At 39.6% G+C, this 18786-nt stretch overlaps 3 protein-coding genes across 3 annotated transcripts; 2 read left to right on the top strand and 1 right to left on the bottom strand.

The window, feature by feature from the left end:
* On the top strand, positions 1 to 9224 carry LOC144659381 (uncharacterized). Its single transcript, XM_078519789.1, has 2 exons — positions 1 to 130; positions 8104 to 9224. The coding sequence occupies exons 1-2, from the start codon at positions 1 to 3 to the stop codon at positions 9222 to 9224; spliced, it is 1251 nt and encodes a 416-aa protein (XP_078375915.1).
* A 1833-nt stretch (positions 9225 to 11057) lies between these two features.
* Positions 11058 to 14337, top strand: LOC144660097 (uncharacterized). Its single transcript, XM_078520655.1, has 3 exons — positions 11058 to 11159; positions 11893 to 12053; positions 12354 to 14337. Exons 1-3 carry the CDS (start codon positions 11134 to 11136, stop codon positions 14246 to 14248), a joined length of 2082 nt encoding a protein of 693 aa, XP_078376781.1. The 5' UTR covers positions 11058 to 11133; the 3' UTR covers positions 14249 to 14337.
* A 167-nt stretch (positions 14338 to 14504) lies between these two features.
* LOC144660098 (man(5)GlcNAc(2)-PP-dolichol translocation protein RFT1-like) lies at positions 14505 to 18533 on the bottom strand. Its single transcript, XM_078520656.1, has 3 exons — positions 17417 to 18533; positions 16083 to 16314; positions 14505 to 15314 (listed from the first exon to the last, which is right to left on the bottom strand). The coding sequence occupies exons 1-3, from the start codon at positions 18531 to 18533 to the stop codon at positions 15026 to 15028; spliced, it is 1638 nt and encodes a 545-aa protein (XP_078376782.1). The 3' UTR covers positions 14505 to 15025.
* Positions 18534 to 18786: the final 253 nt, after the last annotated feature.

Below are 18786 nucleotides of genomic sequence, written 5' to 3'. Positions count from 1 at the left end.
ATGTCACGTGGTCTGTTATGCATGTTCAGGGGGTCCATAATTGCCATTGTGTTCATTGCAACGATTCATTTCACTGGGCTTTACAAGTATGAAGTAGAGTTAGCGAAAAAGGCGACCATGGACGTGTCAGGTGAGATAAATGTTAATTGATGTGACAGAGTAGTTGAGTGCGTGAGAAATTGTGACAGATGACTAAATTGACTATCTGACTCTGATGTGACAGAGTGGCGGACTGCGTGACAGATTGAACTGGTAACTTCAACTTTATTCTGTCTCCAATAAGGAAGTACCGTTTTTGTGTTTTGCTGCAGCCGCAATGGCTGCAAGCAAAACACATTGAGAGCTGAAGTTTGTGCCGTAAGGTGGTAAGTGCCGTAAGGTGTAAGTGCCGTAACAGAGGAGAAATCTGAACTACCGATGTCAATCAAATCCATGAACAAACAAAATCGAAACCAATGAACCGTAGCGCTGATCGCATTCGAAGTTACGGGCCAAAGTATTCGAACGCAAACCACGTTGGACACGTTGGAAAACAGAAAACCGATTTAAAAGTATATCGCATTGGGAAAGAAAACAAACTGTGGCGCGACCACTCCAGTTTTATGAGAAAATTATTCTGCAGTTTTCATCATTTACGAAAAGAGCGAAGACTTGGAACCTCGCCGAAGGTCATAAATATTTTCTCCAAAGGACCGGTTAGTGCACAGTTTGTAAACTTTCGCTTTGAAAATAAACTTACCCTCACCTTGTCTACACTGTCTACAGCATACTAGTACTGTATTAACTCTGAACTTCATATTTTAAAATAAAATGTATGAACGTGTAACTTGTCACGCAAAGACAGCTGGAAAGGAATATACCATGCTGGTAGGCTGCACCGCTAATTGTAGCTGTATTCGAGCTATATAAAAGACAGCTAGAAACGAATTAATACTAGTAACATCACAATGGGAAAGAAACTTATTCAGTGGTGCACACCGTCGAAAACAAAGAAATATTAAAGGAAGTTCTCATTCACCAGATTCACTGCATCAGATGCAACATTCGTCAGTTCGTGTTTAAATGCGTGGCGACCAGTTTGTTTACTAGTTATTAAAAAATAATACGGTCTTCATTTAATAAACAGTTCATCCTTAAATTTCAGCTTTTCTACGACTGACAGGTAGGTACTATAGTATAAGCCCCGCTAAAATAGCTGGAAAGGGAAAGTTTTTTGAAAAATGAATTTTTGACTGCCAGACGCGCTGGCGCCACATGTTTATTTTGTGCGGAAGATTAATTAAACGCCGTGAAAAATAGAATTTGATGTCCAGCGAGCCACTGCATCTTCGGCTACGCAGTCCTCAGTGAATCCTCCAACTTCACAAATTTCTAAAACTTTAAGAAAACGAACTTTCGCAGAATCAAAAATTGGTCCTTATCGATCTTCCGATCTTGTTGTGAAGACACTGAAATTCGACGAGTGTTCATGCGTGAAGGGATGACTGACGAATGATAATAATTATTTGTAAACTTTCGCTTTCAAAATGAACTTTGCGTTACGTTCAACGCCGTCTTTCTGTTGTTTATCAAAGAGACAATCATGTCAGACATTACGTTAACTTACTAGTAATTAAATTATGTTTGCTGTCTTTGATTTCAACATAACATTGATCAGTAAAATTATCAGGATTGAATTAACACAAAGTGACTACAATATAGTGCAATTATTAACCTGCACACAAGTGACAGACAATAAAAGACGTTGGATTTCAATCTCGACTCACTTGTCTTTCATCAACATGTTCCCTAAGACTTTGCTCTAGCAGCAAAACACATGGACCCATTGGGGCCCTATTTTTGAAGATATCGTTGAGGAGAGATACTGAATAATTGAGTTTTCCTGTATTAATGGGATGAACTTTAGAGAGGAACTAAAGACACACCACCAGAAAAAACTATTCTGGTATCCATCAATAAATGAAATGAAATAGAAAATTATTTAAGTTTCAAATGTGTTTAGCTTTGTAAAAAAATAATGTTACGGGAGAATTTTCCATGTTTCAGTCATTTCTGTGTTTATCCTTATTCAGCATTTTAACATACATCTGCAGCTTTGTTCATAATCGCAGTACTTTCATTTCTTATTCTTTTGAGTTTTCCGCTCATAATTTAAAGTTCCTAGTTTTATATTAGTTTCCACGGGAGCTCGCCAGCTGAACTTATTCTTCTTAATGAAGTTATATTTTTGCTTTTTATTCAAGCGTTGCTCTTAGTTAGTTAGCTGAGCAAACCAATTCCAGAAATCTTAATAAGCTTTTCATTTTTAATTTTCTTTGCTTGTTTTAGCTTAATTCAAGTTCGCTATTTCTAATTTCAAAGTTGTGATTTTTAATAAGTTCGCTCTTGTAACTGCAATTGTTTCAATCCTTATTTATTGTACTCAATAGAAAGCTTTTGTTCACATTACCGTATTTACTCGATTAAGCGCCGCCCCCGAATAAGCGCCGCCTCGAATAAGCGCCGCATATAGGACAAAAAAGTTAATAAGCGCCGCCCCCGAATAAGCGCCGCAGTCCCGATGCGGTGCTTATTCCAGAAATTCCGTTTAACCAAAAAGAGCACTACAAAGCAACGCTAAAACAAACTTGGACATTTCTTTCCATCAAAAGCGATGTTTTGCAGTTCAAAGTAATTGTTTTACCGCTCGCCCATTAGTTTTCTATCCAACATTCTTACAATACGTTGTTCTGTAAATGTTGTGAAGGCCGCAAACTTTTCTAGGAAAGCTAGCGCCACTTCCCCCTTGAGCAAGAGAGACGAATACTGACAATCAAAAGACGCTATTTTCAATTACTGTAAAATATTAAATTCTTTGTGGGTCCAATTTTTAAATAAGCGCCGCCCTCGAATAAGCGCCGCACTTGAGGCGCGAAAAATTTAATAAGCGCCGCGGTGCTTATTCGAGTAAATACGGTATTGTAAACACCTTATTTGTAAGTTTCTTTTATGACATCGACGGTGGGATCACATCGGTGATTACATCGAATATTACAAACTGAGTTAGAATAAACTACTGTTGGACCCAAGTTCTGTCTCAGCCTTACGTCTGTAGTTCTGAAGACCCTCGAAGTTAGATCGCCGTGTGCCTATAGAAGCTTGTGACAAGGCTTCGATTCCGTAAGCAAGTGAGTCCTCTACCGAGTTAAGTTCCCAGTATTTGAGTCATATTTCAGTCATATCTCAGTGAAGTTCAACGCGTTTCCAGTTAGGCCCGGTTCAGACGCCGTACTTTTCATGAGCCGAACTCAATTCGAATTTAGACCGACCCAAATTGACAAAAGGACGCCTCTTGATTCAGACGCCGTACTTTTTGGCCGTTCCGAGGCCGTTCCTAATACAGTTCCAATCATAGGCGTACGAGGCGGGGGGCGAGGGGGGCTGCAGCCCCCCCCCCCCCCCCCCCCAGTGCTGAAAGTTTTCGGGCAACAAGGCCAGAGAAAAATAATAAAAAGAGCCGACGAATCTCAACATTACGTTCAAAACGCATTGCCTCAACAGAAAAAGTATTGGAAATATACCGAACTTTGTGGTTCAAAAGTCTAAATTTCTCATTTTCTCGTTTCCTCTCGCAAATTGCTAAAATCATGTTCGATTTTTCTTGCAAATTCTGCGTGACCCCTCAATTGGATTCAGTTGCAATCATTTTGAAGTGAGTGGGAAATCGGCGATGGCGACCAGAAGTTTAGTTTTTCCATAGCTTGAGCGTTTGCGCGTGGTGGATCGATCCAGTGTAAGACCTTGAAACAAAGCTGTTACAAATGCAATGAAGCTATTGCTTTTGACTTAAATGTTAGGTAACGTTCTAAGAGCTAGCTCAAAATTTTCAACGAAATGTTGTAACCCATTTATCCCTGAATGTTTCATACGCTTTTCTGTAACTTTCAAGTGGGGGAAAAACAATGTAAACTGGCTCCCCCAAAATACTTTTAACATTTGCTAACTAGAGTGAATAAATAAAATATTTCCGAAGAAAAGGATTCAGTGAATTGCATATTGACATCTTTGGGCGGGGCAACGCCAAGAAATTCATTAAAGAGCTATCGTTTTCTTTAAGCAAGCAGGCAAGGTTTGTATACAACTACCACAGGCAGACCACCCTATGTGTTCGTGGTTATAATTGTTCACTTAAGACGAACAATAGAAATATGTTGAAATCTATGAGAGTTACGACTAAAGCTCTGAATAAAGCTCTGAAAATTACATTTATAAATGAACCTCTTTCGAAATATTTCAATAAAGGTGACTTAAATGTTAATCTATTCATGTGTGGTGTTTTTTTCGCGATCTGGGCCGTATTAAGCGTTTTTTTCGTATGTTACGTTCGGCCTTCACAGCGTGTATCGGTTACCGGCTGCTATAACTTGTTATAATTTTTTCGCAAATTCAGTTGTTTAATACTAAATCCTACAATGGCCGATTTCTTTCAAAGAATCAACCGCTTCGCAGAGAAATTCGCCATTGGATTCCTCTGCATTGAATGAAAGTTGAGAACAGACCACAGCCATCAAATTAATAGATTGAATGACATACATCTGACTGATCAGAACAATCAATTTTCACACTCTATAAATTCTGACCAATCACGATTTTTGCGTCCAGAATCTGGACGTAAAAAACGGCAAAAACAATAGCGTCAGGGCAGGCGTTCCCCTTCCCCCCGTCCCCGATCGCGCTTCGCGCTCTCTCCTCGCACCTCGCACCTCGCGCTTCGCGCTTCGCGCTTGAACTCCCCTTCTCCTTCCCCTTTGAACGCCGGCCACGCAGGCTACTAACATGCATATTACCATTATGTTAGCTGGGCAAGCTCCCGTAAGCGGCCATCTATCCCCTACACCTCTAGTGGCCGCTTTAATACAAGAACCATTCTCGTAAGCGGCCAGCTCCAGTTGCGGACACTTTTTTCGCGTCCCGAGGGTGTCCGCTTACGAGAGCTTCGACTGTATTTCAATTCACGTTCGATTGTCCATTTTTTCGACTTTTTTGCTTGTTTACAAGCAAAAGTAGGAGAATAGCAGTTATGTGGGGCAAAATTTGGAACCACATTCTTGTCTACTCTCAAGGGGCTTTTTTAATTTCTCAAGGGACTGTTTTAATTTCTCAAGGGATTTCTTTCCCCTGTGGGTGATCACTTGCGATCTCGTGGAAAAAACGTGACTTGTCACATTTACAAACGTTATATAACAATTTTAAAAGTGACATGTCAGCTTTCTTATCTCAACACACGTGTGTCTGAAAGGCGATCTATAAAAAGAGTCGCACAAACAATGGATTGCGTAACTAATGCTAAAACACTAGCACTTACATCTTTTAAAAATTACCAACGTCAAAAATAAACCATACCAAAAAAACTCGCTCTTTTCAAAGATATTATTGAAGTTAAAACAAATGCAAGAGTTGGGGGCTTCTTTTAGCTTAGGAGCGGTTAACAATTAGGCCAAATTTGGTCGCTATAAGCGCCATTCTATTACGTCATCAGCCCAGGTCGTTAGGGACGTGACCTCGCGTTGACAGCAATGTTGCATGAATCGGCTTTACAACATGCGATCGTATCTACGCAGTTCGAGTGGATTTTCCGTCAAAGACAGCAAAATTCTTTCGTATTTCATCTTCAAATATAATTCGAAAGCATTCACTGTATATATGGCTTTTGTTTAATCCTTCTTAAGCCCACGAAGAAGCTGTCTTGATATCCGACCCTTGCAGAGCCCAGACAAAACATAGCTTGAGTGTATCGATTTGTTTCGCAATGTTTTCTCCGACAGTAGTCGGAAATACCCGTATTTTTTTCGTGCTTTTCGTGGAGCAATCGTAACGATACGGCCTTGAACACATTGAACAGCGGTCTACCTATAGCAATTCAAATATGGCGTCGCAAAAACAAAGCGTCGAACGCATATTTTGCTGTTTCATTTGCTAATTTCGCTGCCGTAATCGACTGCCTCGAAAGGTCCCTGCAATTTTAAAGTATAGAATTGTCAGATCTCGGTGAAATTTGCACTGTTTATTTGTGTAATGTTGAGAATATGTGTATAAATACGCGGCGCGGACGAGCCATTTTTGACAAAATTATATGGCTGCATTTCCTCTGCGAAGATAGGAAATTGTTCAACTAAACTGCAAAGCAACTGTAATGATAAGTTTGAAGAACAATGCACAGGATAAACCTTCGACTCATACTTCATGCAAAAAAGTCGGTATCTCGAAGAGACTTTGATTATGCTTATTTCTTCGGCTTTTAACGCATGTCAAATTTTTCGGGTAATAAGGTCTCCGCCCCCCCAGGTCCGAAGGTGCCCGTACGCCTATGGTTCCAATAAAACCAGTCAAAATACATTATAATAATTTATGAATTAGGATCGGCGCATGAAAAGTACGGCGTCTGAATCAAAGCCGTTCCAAAGGCGTTCCACAGGCGAAATTCTCGGCCAAGCCAGGCGGGAAGAACGGGTGAGCCGTTCCAATAGCCGTTCTATTTTGATTCAGTCGCCGATCTTTTCATGTACTTAATTCAAGGAATTAGGTTCGGCTCATGAAAAGACCGGGCATTACAGTTCAAAAGTCGGTTCAAACACACAAAGCAAGGAAAAACCTATCGTCACAATAATTGGGATCACTTGGAATAAAAATAACTAAATATTTATTCAACTATATTCAAATCCACTTATTGCCACCGCAGGGTTCCGGCCCAGAGGCCGGAACCCGAGGAGGCACCTTAGAAGTCCCCGCGTAGGTAGGTAAAATGTGTGCATTCATTGAATGGTACCAGAAAAAAATCTCGATTTTGGTCAACCAAATGCTCGCAAAGGATTGCCGGGACGCTCGTTAAGGAGCAACGGAAGTCAGTGCCGCAAAGGATAAAAATAGCTTTCGCACTGTGATCACAACAAACATCTGTTGCTTGAAGAAATAGCTAAAACATGTACAGTAAAAACCCGCGTATAAGAACCTAACATTTAAGAACCTGTTAGGCTAAAATTTCATTTTTAAGCACCCTTCACATAAGAACCATTTTAGGCTAAAATTCTAAAACAGGTTCTTATTTTCAAAAAAGAAAAAATAATCTTCTCAAAAATATAGAATTAAAAAATCTTCTCAAAAATATATTTATAACACAGTCTGTACACATTATAGTTACAGCATAGTTACAAGATTTATTGGGAATTATAGTGAAGGTTACAGTATAGTTTTGATTTTAACGGAATCAGGTTATTGGACATTAAAGAGCAGATCATTTACAAATTCTACTTTATTTCTTGAACAAAAGTTAAGAACCTAATTAAGAACCCAGTAAGCCTAATTTTACACTAAATACCATTTATATAAGAACCTGTTTAGGCTAACTTGAAAAAACCTAGGTTCTTATACGCGGGTTTTTACTGTACCTGAAATTGAAATGATACCGAAAATGACATGGAAACTGATAATAGGCGTATCATCAAGGGGCGAATAGTTTCTTATCTTTATCAGCGACTGAATAAGGATCAAAAATTGTTTTCTCGAATCTTTGAATTTGCCATATTTTGTTACTCGTGGAATTGTTAGGCTATATGGCCTGGAAATTATTGTAAGTTCATTTGAATGTTGTAACCCGGGAATAAGGCTTGCGTGTTGTCACCACGAACAATGTGTTATGTGTTATTTCCGCTAGGTGATATATTCGACTTGAACTTGTGAATTTTTTTTAGGATGCAACGGTGTCACACAACGAGAAATTCCGCAGCAAACAATGTCGTGACGTACATTGCCCAATAAAAAAAGAAGCCTAAGTGTGTAGTCCATCGGCATCAATAATTTAAGGCGGAAAAAAAGACATTACTAATCTTAGATTATTGCTGTATACCCGGGTGTATAACAAATTATGAAAAGGCGGGGGCAGCTTTATAGTGAGAACTATTACTAGTCGGTATTAATTAATCCGCATGCCTACTAACGGCTGCAAACCAATGACGGCATTTTAAGATTGCACGAAACCTCAAAGAGATAATTGGAGAATACTATTATAAAAACACAGTCTTTTCAACTCCCCTGAACCACTAACGTTAATTTCGTTCTTCATTATAGCCAAGACTGCAAAAAGAATCGCTGTAACGGCCACTTTGCGATCTCAACAGATCTACAGTCCTCCAGATATCTGTGGCAAAGAATGGCAGTCAAAATATCAAACCCTGCACCAAGATATCATCAACAACAGGCGAGAAGCAAAATTCCTTGTTTACTCCTGTCCTTGGACAAGCAAAGGTTGCTGTGGTTACGGCAATCGTGTTTACGCCATGGTGTCCTTGTTTTATTTAGCTATTCTCACCGATAGAGCTTTTTTGATCAACTGGAAGGCGCCCAAACCATTAGAGCGCTTTCTGAAACCAAAGGGTATTAACTGGACGTTTCCGATTTCGAATTTGGAAACACGCAAGCATTACTGGCGAACCGGCGGCCATGCAGAAAAGGTCCTCGTCGGTTGGTTGAAAAGAAACACTTCAGAAGTTGTCAGTTTAGTGAAAAATGAAAATTTCACGGTTTATTTCGATAAACCGGTGGAAATAGTAGCATCGATTTTGTATTCCGTGGAAAGCGGATTGAAGAAGAACAAAAGACTCATGCGACGAGCGCGCGAATTGAAAATTAGTCCCTTGTTACCAGGCTCCCAACGGAACGCAATGATAGGGTGCGCGTATGATTTTCTCTTCAACAAATCTCCTCGCTTACAGAACGCTCTTCAAAACACCAGAAAAGCACTTCGTTCAAACAATGCTTTCATTATAGGAATCCATATTCGATTAGGAGATATACAGTTCGGAAGGAAGACTACAAGAGTTTCCGAATCTGAGTTTCCAAAGTTTTTCTTGTGCGCAAAGAAAGTAGAAAGAATACTTTTCAATCGTGAAGGTAGAATGCCTAGAATCATCCGATGGTTTCTAGCAGCGGACAGTGTCCTGGTGAAAGATTATGCTAGAAAGCACTTCGCGGAAAAAGTAATCACGGCGGAAAGTAAACCAGAACATTTAGATCTCTTCAAAAAGGGTGAAAAACCGCCTTCCGATGAAGGCATGCTTGGAGTTCTGCACGATCACTTCATGTTAGCCGAGTGTGACTTTCTTGTGCTGTCTGCGGAGAGCAGCTTTAGTAGGACAGCGGTTGGATTAGGCATGCGCAGTAGTAAGACACACATTTGGAGAAAACTGTGACTTGAAATTGAAGAAACAGTTTTAATAAGAATGAAGCAAATGTAATAATATAGAATTTACTTAAGACCCGTTCAATGGCATCAGCCAAGAATTGTGTAAAGAAGGAGATTGGCCCTTCAAAACTAGCACTAGTTACCTGCGGGCCATGTCCAATTATAAATATTTTAGGAAAGAAATTGAAGATTTTTGTTGTAAATTATTACAACCTGTGCCGAAAAAAGAATTGCATACCACTCATTTATAGTATACTAAAAAGTATTTATTGAAAAATTTCTTATTAAACTGGGTCAATATTTATACATAACTCCTGTTTACACCAATTGACATCTATGACAGAAACCTAAAAGCCTTCGATGACAAACAATAAAGACGGGCAGCAATGCCGCGCGAAGAATGGGAAGGATGGGCTCTTCTCCGCCATGTTCGTGTCTTTTAATTTATGCGCGTTCACGTAAATGCGAACATTACTCGACTAGAAAAAACAAGAACTGCAAGCAGTTTATAATCGTGCGGGTAATGTTTGATCACCTGACCTCTTTCAGTGCTTTGGCTTAAAGACACGGCCCCGCACAGTAAAATCTTCAGAAAAGCAGTCACTTGAGAAACACGCAAGTCGTGTTTGCGTTAGTCACGGAGTGAACGTGACATGAATTTCCTTTACCACATCATCTTTAGCTTTTTAAAACCACATGCCTAGCCGGAAAAATGCCTGCTTACGCATGCAAATATTTATTTTGTTCCGAATGTTCAATAAAATAAACCCAAACCAGTTCATTTAAAAGAAACCCAAATCACGTCAAAATAAAGAGTAGACTAAGGCCATCCCATTGTGTTTCTCCGTTGAGCGTCTTTCGCGACAAGCTTTTGGTAATTTCCCTGGCGCGATGACGTGTATCCCGTGCTTTGACACATTCTTGCTGAGCTTGCAACTTACGTTTCGATTCTCAAAATACCGTAAACTCAAAACAAAAATTGGGATATCCAGAAAATAAGTCGTCGTTTTGCAATATTTAACACGTTCCGGGTAAATTGTACGACTTGTACTCGCTCCGAGCCAAACGCTTGAGTTACACAACAATAAATATTTCACACAAACAGAGCGCAGAGTATTCAAACAGAAAATAGGTGAATGATTATTTATAGCTACGAGCGAGAGATCGCGTGACATGGGTCTGACGTAGTGGTAGTTTTAAATAGCTTGAACATGTCCAAGCGGTCTTTGTTTTCGCTATGTGATTATATTCAACCCTCTCTTCTTGTAAAATATGGAATGGAACAAAATTATACATTTCAGAGAGCAGAGTGTTCATGTTAAACGCGAGTGATCGGCTGATTGCTATTAAATATTAAATCTTGCGTGACTGTTACAGAAGAGCCGGCTGGGCCGCGTGGGTCTGGATCGATTTACCGACAAAACAAAAAAATCTGACACAGATTATGAATCGGGCCCAGGCCCCGCCCGATTAAAAACTGGCCCACGAGCCTCTAGTCGGGTTGGTCACTAATTCGAAGTGAGCGCTAAACCTGAATAAACTTTTTAAATCTCGCTTTATTAACCGAACCAAATTCCAATACAAACATTGTGCACGGTTACCGTCATCTTGAGTAAACAGAAACGCCATCAACATATCTATTCGATTAAACTTCGGTATGCAAATTTATACTCGACAGTTTCTGATTGCTACTATTGTAAAAACTGAACCCCAATGTCTACATTAGTTTTGAGAGCATAAAACACTTGCAACTAATGCAATGACTTGCAGCACAGCTTACATGCAACTATTCTGGAGTCGGCGTTATTTTTAATATTACGTTCTTATGTCAAAGAATTTACCTAGCAAAGTTTGAATTCCTTCTTCACTGTGAATTAACTGTTTCACTTCGAGCTTTATACCCAACACTTTTAAGGATGGTAGCGACATCACAAGAGTTAAGGTAAGTAAAAAGGGGGAGGATAGTTAACAAAACTTTGTAAATGGGTGTATAGTTTAATTTTCAATGCCCGGAGTTAAGTTAACCCTAGAGTAATAGTAATGTACATCAGCACTACCCACAGACCAAGCATACTGTAAATTCGGTATTTTAAATTACACACTAATTCGTTTGCTCATGATGAACCAAAACTCATTAAAACTCTTACTTGATCAGTCGAACCCAATGGACATTTTTCGCACGCGAACCTACCTTTTCTTAAAAAATAAAATACTTCGTGTGAAAGCGGGATCGGATACTTCTTTCAAACAGTCGGTGGATACAAGGTCACAAAGCCAGCTTTGGTATATTCACATGCATAGTTCATAGTTACAAACCCATTGGCAGTGACAGCCGGAAGCCAACTGAAATGATCTCTCACACAATTTATAAATACATAACAGAAGTTGCCAATGTGGTTCATCGTTGTTTCAAGCCCCTAATCCACAGTTAACAACGCCAGTTTATGCGGGAAACAATTTTAAAACTTAGTTAGGTTAAGTCTGTTCTAATTTAAGGGAAAGGTGAAGCTAAACTCCCGCTTCTCTAGCATGGAGCGACTAGGAGTATTGCTACTCCCCCCTGGATGAGATGCTAGTCCATCACAGGGCTACCTCCCGCATTTTGTCAGCTTGCCTGACTCAATTGCTCCAAACGGTTTATTAAGATATTTTGCTGTTGTTTTCATTCTTTTCAGGAAAACTAACGAAGGTTTACTGACAGATGTAAGACAACATAGAATTGTCAGAAGTTCGCCGACTCGTCGCCGAGAATTTATTCCATTTCTAGGCTTGGTTCTAGTTGTTTTGGCAATACTCGCGTACTATCTCGGAACAACGCAAAGGTTTACAATACAAGGTATAAAAGATGCCGTAAATTGCCGGAAACAAGCCCTGGACTAATATTAATTCAGGCTACAAAACAATTCCCCCACTAGCAGGCTTAGCTGGATTATAATCGGAAGAAGTAAAATATTGGGGGTGGGGAGGGGAGCGCGCTTATCGTCGGAAATATTTTTACGTCTAAGATTTGGGGAGCTTAGTTCTGCTGGGGGATGTTATCATTGAAATTCAGTGTACGGTATATGGTCAGGACGGTCCTGTAAACATGTGCCAATCAAACTCAACGAAGCTTTTGACTTTTGCTTTTCCTTTACAGGTCATCTTGTCAACCTAAAAGCTGATACCGTTATTCAGTATTTTGCCAATGGTGAAAAGAGCAAGGAAGCAGAGAAAAGTACAAACAATGCCAACTTAGAAACAAACACAGACCTTACAAGTAGCGCCCTACTGGAGAAAGCAATAAAAGGAGACAACAAGACCATAGAACATTTAAACAAAGTAAGAAATGCCACGGCAAAAACCACCGAGAGCCCAAAAATTGAAAGTCTTCCAAATGTAGGTTTGAAGCTTTCCCCACAAGATGAAACAAACGAGTTGTTAAAACGCGAACAAGCAGAAAAGAAGGCGAATAGAAACGAATCTTATTTTTCGTCATCAAAAGATTTACAGTTTTCAAAAAGGAAAAAGGGTGTTACCACTGAAAAAATGGAAAATTCCAGAATTAAAGATCATCCTATCAGAGGTACAAACCTTCAGGACAATGATAAAAAATCTCCGGATAGTAAAGCTCAACTGACTTCAAAGAACAAGGAGAAAACATATAGAAAATTACAACCAAAAACCTCGATTCCAAATACGATGACACATAAAGAGAAGTTTAATTTCGATTCTTGGCATCGTAAGAGGAAAGTTGAGATTTGTGGAACTGGCTGGCAGGAAAACTACCGCAAACTTCACGCAGATATTCTAAACAAGCGCCTGGAAGAGAAATATTTGGTTTATTTATGTCCTGGTACTCGACAAGGCTGTTGTGGTTATGGAAACCGACTTAGAGCGGTGGTGTCGCTGTTTTATCTGTCAGTTCTAACTGACAGGGCTTTCTTGATTGATTGGCGTGCACCTGAGCCAATAGAAAACCACCTTACACCGCGAAATATCCAATGGAATTACACGGAACCCATTGATGTGTGCACGGGACTTCAAATACGAAAACACTATTGGGGCTCGACCAAAACGGACATCCGGGAAGCTGAAGGGTGGATTATTCAAGATTCGAGTCATTTTAAAAAGTGGCTGACTACCACAGATTTAAAACAGTATTTTGATTGGCCAGTTGAAGAAATAACTACTATCTGGTATTTTGCTGAAGGAGGCATCACTTTGAATCCTCATCTACTGAAGCGCGCCAAGGAATTGGGAATTACACCCTTGATTTCTAACACACCAAAATATAATTTAATAGGATGCGCTTTTGATTTCTTGTTTTCAAAATCAGAAGCTGTGGAAAGCAAACTCAACGAAATGCGTACGCAGTTACAGTTTGATAAAGGGCCCATCATTGGTATACACATTCGAACGGGCGACGAACAATTTGATTATTTCTCGTCTGACAACGTTCGAACTTGGAATTCCAAGAACGTCACGCGTCTGCTAAAATTCGTTGACTGCGCAACACAAGTCGAAAGGAGAATCTTTGGAAACAAGACGGATGAGCGATCGAAGGTCCGTTGGTTTGTCTCAACGGATAATACTTATGTGAGAGATTTTGTTCAAGAAAGCTATCCTCGCAAAGTAGTCGCTTCCAATTTGACAATCCAACACTTAGACATTCTTTTCAACACGACAATTTTCAACTTTACCGCAGAGTGCAATTACACGGATGCTAGTAACACAACACTTGTGTGCTACAACGTTGAAATATTTAATCTCACTGAATATTGCGCTAACCGTACAAATAATACCTTAGATGCAGAGAATAATTCCACCATCAACGGAACAGGGCCTTTTACTGAAGGTATCATAGCCATGTTGGTTGATCATTTCTTATTGGCTGAAAGCGATTTTCTAATCTTATGCGACAGCAGTTTCGGTTCAACAGCGGTAGGGCTGAGCATGCGCAATACTGATAGTTATATCTTGGCTGATCGAGGGTGTGTTGACTTGGCAACGGCTCAGAAAAATACAAGATTGAGGTATTTTGGTAGACGATGACAAAAATTTAAAGACCTTTTTAATGTTGGGTCAAAAATAAACTTGATGACAAAGAAACTTTTCAATGAAACAATTGCTATGTATTTGAAATTCAATTTTACAGACTCTTACTCAAGTCAAGTTACATTCAGTGACATTATCTCAATAACTCTTTATAACAGTGCATTGACCTTGACTTAACATTTCTATTGTTCTCACTTCTCAGAACCGTGAAAACTGAAAGCAATGCCCCATCTAAATAAAACCCTATACAATTTGCGTTCTTTTGAACCCATAACAAATGCATCATTAAACAGTATTGTTTCTGTGAGCAAAAGGATGAGGTCTGATTCTCAGGCCCAGATCTCTCTGAACTGGTCTCTTCTACATTTTTGACATGATACAAAAATCATAAATGCTGAATAGATGCTGATACTTTTTCTGACAGATCCCTTATTGCTTATACTTTAAATTTAGCTACATAAATAAAATTCTATTTACTAATAGTATAGCCTGCGAATACAGCCGCCTCTCATCGCAACCAGGCCAAGGGTGTTCGCAAACCTCAGGCTGGGAGTTGTGAGCGGCAGATGTGTTTGCAGGCTACGAATACTATACTCTTTGAGCTGACTCACAGCTCAGGAAAAATGAAAAATGGTAAGTAAACGGGGAAGAGGAATAGTAGGAAAGGAGAGAGGGAAGGTGGGCTGAAATTTCTTTCACCTGCTTACAACACTCCTATTTATTGCTTTTCCCTGAATGGAGAGTTTGCTTGCAGGCTTCTCAGAGCATCATTTTCTACTCCTCTTTCTTTTTTCTTCTTCCAAGCCAATGTTCCAACATGAAGTTTACAAGAGTTTTCTCTTTAATGTAAACACAAGCAGCGACAACCAACAAGCATACACCACCAATACCAATATGTAGAATGCGATAATACCATCCAAGACTACAGCACAGACGTGCCTCTGATATGGCAGTTATAGCCCAGGAGATACCAAATGCCACCAACACCAAAGGGGACGGCACAAGACCTTGTAAAGGTTTAAGATGAGGGGCAGACTTGAAATAGTTGTGGATGAATATAAGGCTAAAAAAACAAAAGAAAGTGTTACTTCATTTTATTTCTCCCACTCTTATTGCTTAACGTTCTGTGGTATTGAGGGGTTGCACCAAACGATCCAAGAGCTAGACACACTAATGGGTTCATTCACCTCACAAGGGTTTCGATGTCTGAATTTAAACTATGCCTTGTGTCACACACTAAACTTCTAATGAACTGCAGAAAATGATTGCAGCATGAATCAATAACTTATAAAGACAATATAATATTATTTCTATGACGAAAAAAAAAAAACAAAAAAACAAAATGACCATGAACATGAAAGGGAGGGACAGGGGGTCTGCTTCCTGTACCTTTTATCCAATTCCCACCCCTCCTTAGAGGTACTGCTTCTTTGTGCTATTTCTAATGCAAAATATTAGAAAATGTTGTGAAATTTGTCTCAATTTCTCCCGGTTCCCACTACCTCAGGAATCCTGCTTCCCACCTTTTCCTCTCCCACTTCCCATACCCCACCTCTCCCCTATTCTCGGCGGCTCCCACCCCCTGTCCCCTTCCATGTGAAACAAATAATAATAATAATAATAATAATAGTAACAATAAACATTTTTATAGCGCCTATCCAGGCCTGCCCTAGGCGCTTTACAAATACTGTATGTTAAAAAAATTTAAGAAAAGAAAAAAAAAACATCACTAAAATCACAATATAATAAAATCGATAAAGCTCTGTTTATCCCAGTGTGACTTAGGGTTCTTCAGGCATCTGCAACAATTTTGTTTCTTAGTACTACCAACCTGTGATAAATGCGAAGAAGCATGTTGAGACAGTTGGCAATGACAAATCCAACACTGCCAAGAACAGTGAGATACCATGAGGCACCCAGGAACACTACTGAGAATGCCATCATCTTGTAATTATATGAGTCAACATCATCTTTGCTCATAGCAGCAAACATGAAGCATTCTGTCATGCCGTTGACAGCAATGATCAACACATACACACAATACCATTGAAGCAGAGAAGGACCTGAAAACAGACAGCAGAACTGATCAATATATTTATTGTATAGCAAGCACAACAAACCATGAGCTATCAGTTGTCACTGTGAGTGACAAGTTTCCTGCTGGCAACATTTTCTGTGAAGAGTGCTATACTTGTAACTATTTTATAGTTCTTGAATTTCCCATCTTTAGTTGCCTGCTCAAGAAAGGAACATTAATGGGGTATGGTGGCCAGGCTGCATGGCACCTATGTCCAGCTCTTCCCTTCAATTTCTACTGGCATGTTACAGTTAAAAATGCAGGTGGTACTAATGTCACGAAAAATTTAGACTTGTCTTTAGTTATTTTAAAGCTGATTTCCAGTCCGTACTGCGCAGACTCGGAGTTTGTTTTCGTTTTTGTTTTGAATTTGTTGAAACGTTACACTTCGGTGACAGCATACATGAAGTTTTTTAGTCCGCCATTACAGTTTGTTTCGTTCAAGAATTTCCGATGAGCTGAAACGTCGGTTTGAAATAGCGTCAAGGTTCCTCTACTCGTTATTATTTGTTCTGCAAGGATATCTGGCGTTAATTATGAAGAAAAAGGTAAGTTTGTTGCGGAATTTTTAGTTTTGCTTGTAAACATTCCTTCGTGTGGGCTCACATAAACATTGCAGCCGAGATTGCGCAGTACGGACTGGAATTCATCTTTAAGCACCAACTAAATTCCTCCTTGGACAGACCCACTAATCTTACAATGTCTCTCTCCACCAAAATAATGGATAACGCTATCCAGTGGACAGACTCCTTTGCAGTGGATAACACAGTTGGTTTGCTTAACACTCATCCAATGGATAGTGATTTGAACCATAGGTAGCATTATCTTTTTTTTTTAACAACAGGAGCCTGTAAATAGTTACCAGAAAATTGTTAAGGCAACCTAACCAATGCTGGAATTTAGAGGGGAGGAGTGAACTAGGATAGTCTTGCATCCTATCTAGGGAAGAATAGGAGTATTTCTAGTCTTTTTTATGCTACAGAAAGTAGAGTTAAGAACAGGTAATGAAATGCCACTTAGTTCCTTTTATTCCATGGTCTGGAACACACTACAGTTTAAACCTATTATATTTCTATGTTCTAAGTTACCTTCTCCACTGCTAAGAGTTTTGCCTCCATAGATGTCTAACAGTAGAAAAGAATAACTGTAACCAAACACCAAAAATGTCAACCCGACTAAAACAACGAACTTTAGAACAACCTCCAGTGTTTCAGAGGCCATTTTTGCCGACAGCTTTGCTTGCTGGTCAGCAGAGCTTCCTCTTTCCAAGGTGTTGGCAAAGAATGTGTAGTAACTCTCCTCTATCGGCATAAAGACACATCTAGCAACCAATGAACCAAGATTGTTAATCACGTCATAAATCCCTTGTTGAGAAAAAGTTAGCACCTTGAACAAAGTCATGATATAGCGTTCACCTTCTGTCAAGATCTTCTTTAGGAAGGATTGTTTGAAAAAGCTCCACGTGAGGCGTGCCAGTCCTAAACTAAGAAAACTCTTGCCTGTTACAGTTTTCGGGAAAAAGTCACGCACTGATTTCAGTGGGAAGTCATTTTCAGCAGTTTTTTGTTCTTTAGGGCTAAATTGAATGTAGTATATGAAGTATACATAGTAGAGGGCCATTACTAAAACCGAGAATGTCATTTGTGCAATGCAAAATGTAATTATCCCAAGATCTGGTACAAAAACTACCAGACCAAGAGTAATGACACATCTAGCAAAGTTAGCGATGCCTTCTATGACAACTTTGAGCCGTAAAAACACGAATGCTTGAGCAACAACCCAGAGTTGCTCGGACAAGAGCTCAATTGATCCGCTGGCTGCAAAGACAAGAACCGCCAAAGGGTAGTTTGGAATCTTCACTGGATCAGGGATCTCGAGGAGATACAACCACACATAGCCAAGAACGAGCGATAGAATAACTCCGAGCGGGAATACACACCAAAGAAGGTTGATGACTTGAGCCCAACGCTTGTCTGTTGTCTTGCTGAGGCAAGCTTTCCGGAAAGCTTCTCGAGCAACGAATACGATAGTTTGATTCAGAAGCATCAATCGCACATTCACAATTCCGATCATATCTTTTGTGGTGTAGCGTAAAAGAATACCGTTCATTACAAATGTGAATATTCTAAATGTAACTTGCAAAATAACATTGTAGGAAGCGGAACGAACAGTGCTTCCCACCAAACTATCCTTCTTGTCCGCCATTTTGTCAGCTGAGCTAACGTGATATATAAAAAGTGTTGTGATTGGATAGTCTTTGTACAATACTCCAATCAGCGATCTGGTTTTATTGAAGGCTTTTTGAAAAATACTGCTGAGCATTAGCCTCAGGGTCGCCTATTCATCTTCAGATAAAAGAATTATTTCTATTGGTTAACTGAAATCGTCTTTGTAAGAAATAGCCAATGAAAACGGGTTTTTTAATTGTACTCTCCAGGGAATCCGCTGAGCCCAGTCT

This window comes from Oculina patagonica, chromosome 7 (assembly GCF_052425735.1).
Source record: "Oculina patagonica isolate OP01 chromosome 7, crgOcupat, whole genome shotgun sequence".
Lineage (NCBI taxonomy): Eukaryota > Metazoa > Cnidaria > Anthozoa > Scleractinia > Oculinidae > Oculina > Oculina patagonica.
The sequence above is the reverse complement of the archived record's forward strand: the minus strand, read 5'-3'. Positions and strand labels throughout refer to the sequence as shown.